Raw genomic sequence first — 14400 nt, forward strand, 5'->3', positions numbered from 1 at the left:
ATTCTGATTGGTAAAAAAATTATTCACTGTTTGCTATTTCCAAACAAAGGAAATAAACTTAAGTTTCACACAATAATTCCTCTCAATCAACCGTAAAGGAAAAGTTATTGTTAAGCTACAACTTATGAAAATGATTCATTTTCCGAAAAAAAAAAATTGACAAAAGGCGCATAAAGACTGACTAAAAAGCAATAGTGACAATAAATCTAAGACGTCTCCCGGCTAAAATCACTGGGTCACCAGTTGCCCGTTCTTTTACGCTCGTTTCTAGGAGAAGCCGCAAAAAGCCTAAGGAAAAACTAGGTGGAACACTAGATTACCCCACAGGAACTGCTATTTTTAACGCTCGAGACTAGTGCAATCTGTGATGTCGATAGGCTGTCCGAAAGGCGATAAGTATTATTTATGGATTTCTCTACAAAACTTACGGTATCACCCTAATCAAAAGAAAATCACAGAAAGAAAAAACTACAAAATCAGAGAGGCTGTAAAACGAAAAAAGTTACACCAACTCTGATTAAATTTCATCATGTCTCGGGAAACTCGGCCTCAAAGCCTGGAGTTGATTAACGTATTCACTGCTATTGTCATCTTTTTCAGACTTCAAAAGCAATGCATACGCGCGTGAATTGTCAGCTGACATGTTAGTATTGCCGGCATCGCTACTGAGAGGCATGTACACATCTGCATATTCCAGCCAAAGAAAAGAAAATGAGCAAAATAAAGATGTTCTTTACTGACTCTCAGCCTGGGTGTGTTCTTAGTATGTTCTTGAAATTTTGTTTAGACCCTGGACTTCCTGATGAAAAAGGTTCTTATAAAAATGGAATAGTGTATTCACCGTTGCCCTAAAGGTTGTCGCCCTTTTCCTCTTTAGACGGCAAAAGTGATGCATATGCACAAGAATTTTCGGCTGTCCTCTTAAGATTGGTGAGAGGCATGTACGTATTTGCGTAGTCCGAAGTCTTTATTTGATTGACGTACTCGTGTTCTTTCCCATTATTTTTCTCTACTGGCGTGTACGAGTGTGCGTAGGTGTAGGAACAAGCGCTTGACGCTTGCGCATATACAGGAGTCTGGGCACCGTCGCTAGGCACCTACGGGAAAGACAAAAACAAAATGTGTTTAGTCAATACAATATTTATTAACCGATTTGTGAACGAGGGCAATAACCTTATCACTTCTCTTAAAAGAGGTCAAAGACCCCGTGGGGAACTAATTAAAGTTTCATACGGCAACGCCGTATGAAAATTTGATAAGTCCTGGGTCCAGATTCTAAGCCTTAACTCTTTCATGAAAACGCTGAGGAGTTCAACAAATACTGCAGTATCTACCTGGTTAAAAGGATGTGTGAAAGATAAACAATAATGGCTAACAAGCCATGAACGCTCCCCCGACTCAACACTCCACAGTCACGCCAACAACAATCCACGGACATATCATCACCCTTCACCACTTGTCACCCACACTCCACCGACACCTCACCAAGGTTCCATCGACACGATATCAACCATACACTAACTTAGATCTTTAAGTATAATTATGCATTAAAACAAGATATTATAATCTCTTGTATTCAGTGATTATATAAAGTTTTTGGATCTTTGCTTCCGCCTCGGTGATGAATAACTGTTAATTACTCGAAATCAGTGAAATCTTCGCTATTATGATTATTAGAAAACATAAACATACCATCATCACAGGTGGAGACAGCTTAATTTCTTCATATTCATCTCGGGGAGATTCTTCGGTATCTTGGTTACGATGGTTATTGCTTTCAGAAAGTTCCAACTGATGGCCGGTAGCACCCACAGGAACCAATGTTAAACTCTCTTCAGACTGGTCGCTTAAAGGGTAAATAACGACTAAAAATTTCAGTGCGAGGATCAATACCTAAATTATCATTCACAAGTCTGATTTGATTCATGAAATGCTTATGATATTTAGGAAACAGTCATTATTTATTGCCTGGTGGATTATAGGAATATTACGGCGTGTTATTGGAGGATCAGGTAAATTTTCTAGCGACACAGCCAAAATCTTTTGACTTGACCCTTGACGACTGGTTCCTGAGGTAACTTATCTTTTTCGACAAGAACAGTGCATTCGGGGAGCAAGTCCATCCTTACATGGCTTTGTTCAGAGTGCTAGTTTGTCGGCAATTATTGACAATGCTATTAGCAATACAAAAAATTGTCATACCTTTCCACAACTCTAGGTCTCTCATCTAAGAGAAAGATCGAAAGAAACAAGAATAACATCATTTTTTAAACAAAAATTAATATTTCGATATTAATAAAATGAATAGTCACCACAAATTGCGAAAATGAAGTGTTTTTTGTGGAATTGCAACATGCACCCCGTTCCATTGTTAATATATTCTATACTTTATGAAAACTATAACAAAATTCTCGAACGTAATTGGCTATCACCAGCCCGATTTGAGCACTAATAGGACAGTGTACGTGTCATACTTGTACTTAGACAGTGTAATAGGACAGTTAAAGGGCCAGTTAACACATCATGCCTGTGTGTAAGTGGACAGACTGCTTCATGTGCGCGCGCCGTTGCCTCGCATTTCGCCGAGTTAACTGCTGTTTTTTATGAAAACGTATAACTTATGTTTAGTTTCTTTCTCAAATTTCGTCATAGTTTTGATTTTGTGAATCACTCGTATGATTACAGACCGAACTGGACTCTACTCGTTCGTATAACCATTATTAATAAGGGAGATAATGTGGTCATGTAGATTCAAAAGCATAACTTTCTTTCAAAGAAGCGCAGTTCATCGGAAAGTCTTGAAAGCAAAGCAACAGCAGTGACAATGGCTCACCAGAAGAAAGGGAAATCGGTAAACTGTCCAAATTGATTGGATTGATTTGTGTAGGGCCCATTTTGCGTTTGAATAATGAATGTAGCGAAGTAAAACAAAACGACGCAATCCTGGATTAGTTTAGACACTTGATTGAAAGTACCCTTGCAAGTTAGAGATAATTTTATATCTTCAAGGTAATTTTGACTACAAAATTGTATTCTAAAATAAATTAAACATCCGAATTGAATGGAATTTTTCTCTTGCAATCCATTTATTGAAAAAGAATTTGCAGATTATGATGTATGTATTACCTTTTTTCTGGCGTCTCTTCCGTCGGAATGACCAAGCAATACCGAGGATTACTAAAATGACGAAGAGCACTGTCAGAGATGAGATTAATATCACCCAATCAGGTCCCTCGGCCGATGGAGCAACGGTGGCTAAAAAAAAAAGACTCATTAATAGAGCTCGCTACACAAACGATGACTTGCTCTATATGGCTGCACCAACATTTTACAACTGATTGAAAACAGATCGTTACTTTTTGTATAATCTGCTCAATTACTTAAAATCTTTTCATCATCCAAATGAAAAAAATTTCATTTGACCTGCGGATGAAAATCAAGTAAAACAATGTTCCTCGCAGATGAGCTGCAATTTTACCAAGTACAGAAAATAATTTTCAGGCTTCTTTTCTGTAATAGCAGTAGTCGCTCCGTAGAAGATGATAGCAGCTTAGTTGGTCGTAGCACACGCCGACTGACTATTTAACCGACCGACCGATAGACAGACTAACTGACTAACGGAAAGACCGTGTAACTAGATAACGGACTGGTTATTTGTTAACACGCTTGATGAACTGACCGATTGGTCGATTTAGTGTTTGATTCTTTTATGATAAAGCACTACGTGCCATACGGTTTCAGATGAGCTGGTTGTTTTTCTATCTCTGGAAAAGTCAGGTAGATATGAGTATTTTTTTTAATTCGTATGCCGTATATAGCTTTTGGAAAGGTTTTTGGGCAGTTGAAACACCGACACTGGGGATACAACAGAATTAGCACGAGAATTATGAAGGTAAACAATAAAATCATTTTCGTATGTCTCACTTCCAGTTGATGTGGTGCTACTAATAGCACTTGCGCTGTATTCCGAGGTACTACTTGTGTATCGAGGGTGTGTAGTACTTGGAACACAATAAACTGCTGGAGGAGACCTTTCTCCCAGTGGCTCTGTAACAATAAAAGATAGGCATTACTTTATTTGAATAAATACATCTCAATGAAATAAAGATTGACCAAGTCTGCAAGTCTAATAATAATTATCGAACCAATCACATAATCACACGCAGTATAGTAGGACAGGACTGCTAAACGCAGTTCACTGCCATGTTACCTTTATTAGACACCCCTTAAAGAATCATTTTAACCATAATGAGGTAATAATTTAGCCAAAGTATACGAATTGAAAACTGAATTTAATTTTTTTTCCAACCAATGCAATGGAAATTGACTATTAACTAATTTCACATACTATTTATTGCATTTCCACATCAAAAAATTAATAATTAAATAAATGAAAAACAAAAAAAAAATCATTAACATAAATCATGAAATGTTGATTTACTTTTGCTGCTTGTGGTGTCAAACCACATTACCGAAGAAACCGTTTTTCTGAAAGCGATCTCGACCAGACGGTGAAAAGAACAGATAACAAAGCTGCAGAGGCTTCCCTCGAAAATTTAGGGGAAAAAACCTGTAAGGGTTGGCGAAATGCCACAGAACCAGGAATGATAATTTTCTTTTAGAGATCTGTTAACTTACCTGAGTTGAAGATAACTTCGCTGATTAATATCCATTGTCCTCTGTAGGTAAAGTTGAACCTTACAGACTTCCCGACACGGCGGCACAGGTCAACTGTAACATTGCGGTTTATCGATGGTGATGATGATGGAATGGAAATTTCCTTGAGTTCTTGCATGAGATCAGGTGGAGAACCTTTTGAAATTGTCTTATCAAACCTCATTTCAACTCTGGAAAACAACTTGATGTGTGTCTGGTCTTTGACGTTACAATGGAAAGTAGCTGAAGTGAAGATTCTTTTGTTCAAAAAATCAAATATTATGTAAGGTTTAGGGGTCTCTTTCATATTCCAGCCAATCCAACCCAATCCATTATTTACTGTAAGATTTTCACTAGCCAATCGTCCATCAGTAAGCATTCCCAATCCAGAGAAAAGAAAGCGGCCTTCAGTCAAACCATCATAGCTTGAATCAGTGAAGTTGTATCTCCCGTCCAGGGAGTTACCTTGAAGCATCTCGTACGTGACAATCGCTAATTAAGTAATAAGTGGAAATGTCATGTTAGGCTTTCATTTAACAATGACAGTAACTATTCAGGAAATGAGATTTCGTGATAAACTCGTGATAATTTGTTCCTAGTGAATAACATATATAGACATATCAAAGTTCACATGCCAACCAGGTGGACAATCAGACATGGTTTGATCCTAGCAGGTAATTTAGTGTTAACAACTGGGTTGAAAACGTAAATTAGCCACCGTAAAGGGTAAAAAAGCTGACGTTTCGAGCGTTAGCCCTTCGTCGGAGCGATTGACGAAGGGCTAACGCTCGAAACGTCAGCTTTTTTACCCTTTACGGTGGCTAATTTACGTTTTCAACCCAGTTGTTAACACTAAATTACCTGCTATACTCTCCCACCGACGCAGCACCACAGTTTCTCTAGAAACTTACCCCTTTATTATGGTTTGATCCTAGTCTGGTTTAAAGATTTAATGGATGTAACCGAGAAGTTACAATTTATAGACCAAACGTTTCGATACTCCTGTCTGGTGCCTTCATCACCCCTGATGAAGGCATTAGACAGGAGTGTCGAAACGTTTGGTCTATAAATTGTAACTTCTCGGTTACTCCGGTTTAAAGATTAAATGAATGTAACTGAGAAGTTCCAATTCATAGACTCACGTTTCGATACTCCTGTCTGGTGCCTTCATCACCCCTGATGAAAGCATTAGACAGGAGTGTCGAAACGTGAGTCTATGAATTGGAACTTCTCAGTTACATTCATTTAATCTTTAAACCGGAGTAGCACCAAACCATGTCTGATATATGGACATGAATAAATACAGTGAGATTGCTCACCATACCCCTAAAGCAGGTACAGTGACCTGTTCTTTTTTGGTTGTAGTTTTCCAAACCGACATTGGTGAGGAACGTTCAAGGAGAGTTTTTAAAAAATCGTTTCATAACATTTTTTGTCTGATGAATCACTTTAATGGAAAAAAATTTCTATTGAATATCAGATGGCTTGCCTCAAGCAATTGATTTTTTTTCTTCTATAGAAGTTATGATATCATGTAACTTATAAATCTTATTATTCAATTTCAAGTCTTGTAAAGCACTGTTGGATATTCTGTAGAAACAACACTTATAAATCATTTATATTATTATTTTTATTAAGTGGAAGTTAAAAGCTTACCGCTTTCAATTTTACAGCCAAGAAGCTCAAACCTGAGGCACACCTGTCTGCGAGGAAATATTTCAGGTATAATTCTTATTCCGTCAGCTACAAGTGGAGGTTTCAACTCCGAGAGGCTATTTCCTTCAAAGACCTGAGACATATTGAAGAAATGTAAAATGGTTTCCGTGTTTACATAGCCTGATGTAAACACGCGGGAGGTTGGGAGAACACGAAATAAGCGAAGGAAACCACGACGAGAAGCGTAGTTGTTTTCCAGCTTATCGAGTGTTCTCCCAACCTCCCAAGTGTTTACGTCGGGCTACGTAAACACGGAAACCATTTTACCAAAAATTTTTTTATAAACTAACTAATGAAAGAGGAACGAAAACCGTGTTTATATACGCTCATGCAAAATGGTTTTATGGCCAACAGAGCGCGCATACTATTTGAATTATTTTATAAACAACAACAGTGCATGATGCCCAACTATAAGCCATGAATAAGCCATAAAACATTTTCGCTTGCTCACCATTCAATTTTTCTAAATACATCTCGAGACCCACGTGGTTTCAGTTACACCGGGAAATATCCGGTGATACTCCTCAAGCGATATTTTTTTTTATTTCGGAAACCTTACACGCGATTCGATAAAAGCCTTGTTTCATAATTTTCACGGTAGGTAGTGAAGTGTTCTGTTGTTGTTCTGAAAGGATTCGCTCTAACGAAGAGCCAACGCTCGAAACGTCGGCTTTAAAATTTCGTTACGGACGCCAATTCATATTATAAACTCATTTGATTAAATAGAGAATAATGCATCGGCGTGCGTAGATATGGACTTTTCCCTCAAGTGTTCAACCAAATATCGCACGGGTGAGCTGGCCATACTCGTGAGATATTGAGTTGAATACGAGAAAAGAAATTTCATCAGTATACTTTAAAAGCAACCCATTACTATTTTACTTATTATATAAACACCTTAAGCATTTACTGACTTGAAAATTTCGACAAACGAGCTCGATTGAGAATGGTGAATGATTTGCCAATCATTCTTCAACCTGACGGGGTGGCGTGAGAGGTGAGTGACTTGTCAGAAGCTAATTGGCAATATCGGACATAGGTAAATTGATGTAACGTAATTTACGCTGTTACGGCTTTCCTCAGGGCCAAAACTTCTTTGTTAAAAACGAAGTTTACATAATGAAACCAAAGATGTGGCAATGCCCCCACCGCACCACGGTTTCCTTAAACGTACCCCTGAAATCGAAATTTGTTTGCTCACAAGTTTGAACAAGTCGAAATGTCGACGTCTCACTAAAACTAACCCTCTCAATCTCTTACACGTAACAGAACTATTTCCAGAATACATGACAAGCTTTGCTCAAGGAAAAAATTCTCACCAGGGAAGCGTAAAATGATCCATTGGCTTGTCAATGTTAAGCGAAGGGACTCATTTAGCAAGTGAAAGTGAGGTGTTTGGCTTCAATCGTGAGAAGAGGTGTGTAAACAATAATTATCCACATTATGGACTCTGGGGATTCCAGCAACGACTCTCGATGTATTTCTATGTCTTTTACGCCTGAAAAAGGCTTACACAACACCCGCGCCGCGTTCGGTCGCTTCGAGAAGACCTCAGAAATAATGAAAAAAGTACCTACAAACGGGCTCTAAGGTCATCTCAGTTAAGTAACCTAGAATATTCAGGATATTTGCTTTTTTCCATCCCCGGAAGATAAACATTATTGTTTTGATCGATCGTGAAGTTCAGGTCTCAAAGGTGGCTCTGCTTTTCACCAACAGACGGCAGCTAAAAATCTACAAGGAACTCGAGTGGTTGACATACAAACATTTGCACAAGGCCTCAAGGAATGTTAATTTTATAAGCGAGGTAAATATGAACAATTTTTATTTTTTACAACAATAATAACCGAGTGACACGTACTATGAGAATTATATTTGCCATAATGCTGCATTTGGATGAGGCTTGCAAGGATTCCTCGAAATGAATGGCTTAAAGATATGTACCTCATTATCTTGCACGGAGCAACTATAGAATACAGGGCCACTGATTTCCAGTAGTGTCCAAGAATTTCGCAAGTCCGAAATAAACATGTCAATCGAATACTCGTGGTCCGCAATTCGAAATTCTACGCATGCTCAAATACCGATCTTAGCGAATTTCTATTCCATTACATAATGTTTTGCGACATAGAAAATAGGGATCTTTCGAGTAAAATTTATTGCGTTTACTTCAATGGAATATCCTAAGATTTGCTGAACCGTTAAACATATTTGTGACCTTTCTTGTGCCTGTTAATTAAAAAAATTCATAGAACCAAATTGAGATAGACGAAGAAAACACAAAATTGCGAACAGCGAGAAAACTCACTTTGTATCTTCTATTTCTTGCGGCTTTTAAATGATCGGCAGGACAATTTTCACAACATGTTAAAATTATGAGAGATTTCACCGGAGATAATTGAAGAAAATCAAAGGTAAAGCCAAATTGTCACTTGCGAGCGCCTCCCTTCGTGGAGCCTTAGCTTAATAGCGAAAATAATTTTCTTAACATTTACTACGGCCAACGATTGATAGTCCGAACCTTGCTCATCGCCTTTTGATAGCTTTTAATAACATAGAAAAGCGAAAACGTGAAAAACTGTCTAGAAAAACAATACGCTGGCGCGCGCACTAACGTTCACCGAAAATCCTATGAAGCCACCGTAAATATAAACAGGCGCATGTATCCGTGCGCCTTGCTCGTTAGGAGTGCTACGTAAATTTAGGACTCCTTCGCATAATTTTCTCTTTGGAAATAATTACGTTATCATAGCATGAATGCTAATTTCCACAATTGTAGAATGATTCAGCGACAAGAACGGCTTAGCTAAGCCTTAACGTGTTGTGACATTTGAGGATAACCTGTTTAGACCGCGTGATATGACTATCAAGCAACAGTTATTGTATCTACAGATTTATTGGTTGTGACACAGAGAGCGATTGTCTGTTCTGCCACGACAATACCAAAGTTAAATTGTTTCAGCTAACTAATATTCCACTCTGATAACACCTTTGGCTCTGAGTCAGCATGGGGCCGGTGGGCCGCGAGGCGAGGACCTTGTTTTCGAGAGAGATTTTGACTGCACTATGTTCTGGAGATACTGGAGTATCATTTAACGCTTGAAACGATTGGGTTGATATTTTGATAACACATTTCTTGCGTCCATACTAAGGAGCTCTTTAAGTATGAAATATCATTTCACTTACGTCCCAGACATCAGGTAAGCGCTGGAACTTAATCCCGCCAAATGTCCGTGCGCAGGTATGAGTGTATTCTGCGTTATCGGCAAAAAGGGGTTATCGTTCTTTCTTGAATGTAAGGTCTTAATTATGCATTACTTCGCGAGAAAGAAATTCTATTCGCTGGCCGGATCAATTTGGCGTTAAGGTATGGTTGTGTGCCTGATGATTTCTGTCTGGAGCCATACGATGACGTGCGATAAATCTCGCTGCTTGGAATGCCGCATTTCGCTACCCGTAAACAACCAAGATGCTTGGGTGCTTAGAATACCCGTATTTCGGTGTGAATCCGTTTCACCTGATGTTCACAAGGGTACTCTGAAAAGAAGTTTTTTAGTTGAACGCGAGTTTTGAAATGCCAAAGGTTTATTACCCGAAACAATCGAGATGCTTGGGTGCTTAGAATACCCGTATTTCATTGTGAATCCATTTCACCTGGTGCTTACACGAGGGTACTCGGAAAAGAAGTTTTTAGGTTGAACGCGAGTTTTGAAATGCCTAAGGTTCAAACAATAGAGATGCTTGGGTGCTTAGAATACCCGTATTTCGGTGTGAATCCATTTCAACTAGTGTTTACAAGGGTACTCTGAAAAGAAGTTTTTAAGTTGAACGTGAGTTTTGAAATGCCAAAGGTTAAGAATGCTTTTGTGAGATTTTTCACATTTCTGATCGGTTCTATAAGTAAATGCACAATAGATTGACGCCTCCGGAAAAAGACACATCCGTTCGACTAATTCACACCTTATTTGGTTGATCGGTCGGAAGCCACCTATGTGAAGTATCTGGTTACTATGCAAATAGTTTGTGCATAGTCGCGTCGATGGGTTCTTCGAAGTTACAATTCCTCTCTATTTTCTGGTGAAGTTCGAGAACCACCTGCGGATGACCAGGGAAACGTGCGAGTTGTTGTTGTTCCCATGTATCCACGTGAATTCAGGTTCGGCAGAAAGACTGCACCCGACATCTGTCGCGGATGGAACACACACTTTGGTTTCGATAATTCCGGAAATTCTATCCAAGAGGGCACACTCAAAACGTTTTCCTAACTTTTCGAAAACTTATCCCGGAGCTTTTCCCGTTCCATTCGATTTCAGACCGGAAATCTCGAAAATTTTGGTCGAATGGAAAGCGCCCCTGGTCGCTCTCACGCTAAAATTTCGAACACATGGAGAGATCACCGACTCCGATCCTGAATGAGAAAACAGTTTGATATCCGTGGCAATAGCATAACTTGGGAAATCCACTCCAACTAAAGACTGAAGGAACTCCATCAATCTTAGAGGTTAATTTCCGTGCAATCTCTGCAATTTGACCGTTGCGAAATAGTATCGTTCTTTAAGAGCGTCGATGAATAGAAGAATCGTTATTGATTAGCGAGCTAAGGCTGCTCGTAGAAAACATCCTTATGAAGGTCCTTGAAATGACTTACCCTAAGCTTGTGTGATCTTCCATCATACAACCAAACAAGCTTTTCATTGTTTTCTTGATCTTGTCTGTACGAAACCAAGAACTTCCGAATCCCTTCCACACCTCGAGCGCGGGGCTGTGTTATTATACCTTTAATTCGAAAGGGCCTGGGAAATTCGACTTGAATAAACTCCTTATGGATAGGACCAATATAATACGGCTGCTGATCAGGGCACCACCCCCCATAGCCTCCTATATGATTCAGTCTACCATGAATAGCACTAGCACTTGCATTCAAAGAAGACGTAGCACGAATATCTGTATCTCTGATACCTCCATCTTCCATTCCCAAAGGTGAAAAACAATCTTTAAAAAGAAAGTAAAATGAAAGACAGGAGAGTTACCAAAATATAATAGAGTAGAAGTCTGATAATTAAAGAGAGTACCTTTTATATATACTTTTCTTTTTAAACGTTTTTGTTGTTTGGATTAATGATATTATCATGTGATTTGCCTAATATGAATGGCTTAATGGATTGCAAAAGGATACCAGGAGTGCTGTTTTTGTGGGAAAAGGCTGAATTGTATAATTCGGCGCTAGTTTGATTTTTTTCTTTTCGACATTTTGCAGTTAAATCCATAATAACTGAGCGGGGAATGTTGCATGCAAGAAGTTGGATAGGCCGGTACGATTTTGCTTTGCCAGTGTATAGGGTCATTAGTTTGGTCAGTAAAAAGCAAGTTTGTTTCATTCTTCAATAATTTGAATTAAAAGCAATATAGTGGCTTTGTCTAATTATTCCCTGTCGCCTGCTTGGGTTTTGGGTTTCTTTCGCGTCAAGTTAAGATAATTTTAAGATAAGAATAAAATTAACATAATTATATCTATATATGTATGCAATGTGTTCTGCAACTCTATTCGAAAACTAACCAAGGGTAGCATTCGTGTGGTCGCTAATCAGAAAAGAAAGGAAAATACGGAGCGTTTGACTGATTGCCCTCTTTTTTTTCATTATTCCGGTTGTTCTTTTGTTTCTGAAACCACGTTAGTGAAAGACAAAATTCTTACTAACCCCACGAGCAGCCTTAAAATTAAGCATCTCTCTTTGTCTATTTCTACGTAGGGCCTTTGATCGTGTGCCCATTTACGGAAACATGCACGCGTTTGGTTGGTCTGCAGATTCTAGGCTGTTGTTTCCCACAAGCAAACTGACAAATTATTGAAGCACGCCGCGTGATATGTTAACATAAACCCCTAGGCCATTTTTAAGAATGGTAAAGAGGAAGTGAAGCACCCGGAAAGTGTTTACAAACAGTTTGTGCAGTGGTGGCTAATAATAAAACCCCAGACGATCAATGATTTCCTGTTTCCTGACCCTCCCGGGTTTGATGTATTCATTAGAGACGCCATTTTATCAGTGACTCACTCCCTGACACTGGAAGAGGCGAAAAAAATGATAACATTAAAAAGGAAATTTTGAATCACAAATAAATGTTTTAAGGACCCTCGCCACTTCCTTTTTTGGCCACAGGTATGGACATTTTAGGTGGCTGTAATTTGACCTTGTTCGGCTTCTATTTCACTAAATTTGGAATTTTGTTGATGAAAGTGGGTGCAAGCCCGTTTTTGAAGTTTTGGATACCCTGGCCAGTTATCGTTAGGTCGGAAAGCGTTTCTCTGTGATTAGTTATAAGAGTCGGTGGTTCTAACAAGCAAAATTGAACAAAGTCAAAGTTTACAGTCCGATTTTCTCCGAATTGTGTGTTCGCCATCTAGCGCGATTGGAGGGCTCTTACACGAAATCGCACCATCGCGTAATACGTTTTAAAAGTCTAGTCCATTATATCGTTTGGAAGAAAAACAAAAAAAAGAAAAAAATAGGTGAAAAGGAATTTTCGAAGAAAAAAACAAGGTATGTTACCAAGCAATCGAACCAGCAATCCTCGCCTTCCGAACCAACTTTACAGTTTCCGGCACGGTTCGTGAGTGCACTTTGAACTAGTGTTTCTTTCTTACCCACTTATACACCCGTTGGCATAGAGCTTTACTCGCTATGTTATTGAAACTGTACTTCTTTAAGCCTACGGTTCTAAGACATATCAAAGCAACTTGGAGAAGCGCGTGATTTAAAAGTTTTTCCCTCCGTTGCTTAGAGAAACATTGTAGTCTTTGTGGTCCTTTAATCACTGTAGTAACTATTTGCAAATCTCCAATACTTTGAGAGAAAACGAACCGAACATAGATCGATACATTTTGATCAGAACTAGTATGTAATATGGTTCGGATGTCGTTTGATCATGATCCAGGAGACTCAGGAGCAAATAATCAGGCGAAAGGAAAGAAATTGGCGGTTTCGGTTCGACGCGAAAGTTGACATGACCTGCACCACCGAGGATAGTTACCTTGAGGAATGTCTTGTCCAAAACACAGCACATTAAAACACCCAATGACTAGATGAATGCGAAACATTCTTGAACTGATCATTCCAAAGCGCTCTGAAACAAATATAAACCAAGTGATTAACAACGCAGGAAATGTTTAGCTTCCACTTTGCCCAACCCCTCTTTCCGGTGACAATTTGATATCTTTCATTCCGCCTCTAGAAATTAATGCCACATAAATCTAGTCAGTTAGATTCGCAGTGGTTATAGAGAACACGCTGTTATTTAAAGTCGGCCAAGATGTTTCTTGCTCTGTAACGTCATTTGGTTCAAGTTTTTCTATCTATTATTTTATCTAGAGCCACAGAAATTATGGAATCGTGTCTCAACAACTGTGATCAGTAGTTCAAAGGGCGGCGGATGACGCTATCCAAGGAATAAATTGCTATCCGGAGGGTTCCAACATAGATTTGGCAGTATGCGGGATGAGGTTTAAAATCGAGGCAGGATGTGCGATATGAGAAATTTCAAAGGTGAGATGCAGGATGAGAATAAGAAGGCGAGACCGAGATATGCTCCGTTTCGAAGGCGGAATAGGGAATAGGATGGGTATGGTCGGGATCATAATTTAGCTCAAGGTACGAGTCACACGACCTCAGAGACATCAAAAAAATATTTATTTGTTTTATAAACGGCTTAATTCATGCTCCTGTGTAAATTGGGATTGACTGTCCTCAATGACTCCGTAATACGTGCAGTTGCCAAGTATTGATAGACACACACGGTTTTATTGTATGTTATCATTAGGGTGGAGTGGGGAGGGGGAAGGGCATACAATGTTTATGCCCACAGCTTGTGGCATATTTGTGAAACTTCCTTTTTCTTTAAAGCTCTGTGCTTTGATTCTTCGATGATTGAAATAGGCAAGACTGCTGATCAAACACGCTTGCATTTTACTACATAACTCACTCGCATTTGATTTTAAGTCATATCTTCGCTATTTCCAAATTGACACGCGTA

The 14400-nt window shown here is 38.9% G+C and overlaps 1 protein-coding gene across 1 annotated transcript; it reads right to left on the reverse strand.

Annotated features, from left to right (window-relative positions):
• Window positions 1–743: 743 nt before the first annotated feature.
• On the reverse strand, window positions 744–13495 carry LOC136278165 (epithelial discoidin domain-containing receptor 1-like). Its single transcript, XM_066161557.1, has 9 exons — window positions 13402–13495; window positions 11021–11364; window positions 6313–6445; window positions 4639–5148; window positions 3925–4047; window positions 3127–3255; window positions 2203–2227; window positions 1693–1846; window positions 744–1097 (listed from the first exon to the last, which is right to left on the reverse strand). Exons 1-9 carry the CDS (start codon window positions 13481–13483, stop codon window positions 849–851), a joined length of 1749 nt encoding a protein of 582 aa, XP_066017654.1. The 5' UTR covers window positions 13484–13495; the 3' UTR covers window positions 744–848.
• Window positions 13496–14400: the final 905 nt, after the last annotated feature.

This window comes from Pocillopora verrucosa, chromosome 14 (genome assembly GCF_036669915.1).
Source record: "Pocillopora verrucosa isolate sample1 chromosome 14, ASM3666991v2, whole genome shotgun sequence".
Taxonomy (NCBI): Eukaryota; Metazoa; Cnidaria; class Anthozoa; order Scleractinia; family Pocilloporidae; genus Pocillopora; species Pocillopora verrucosa.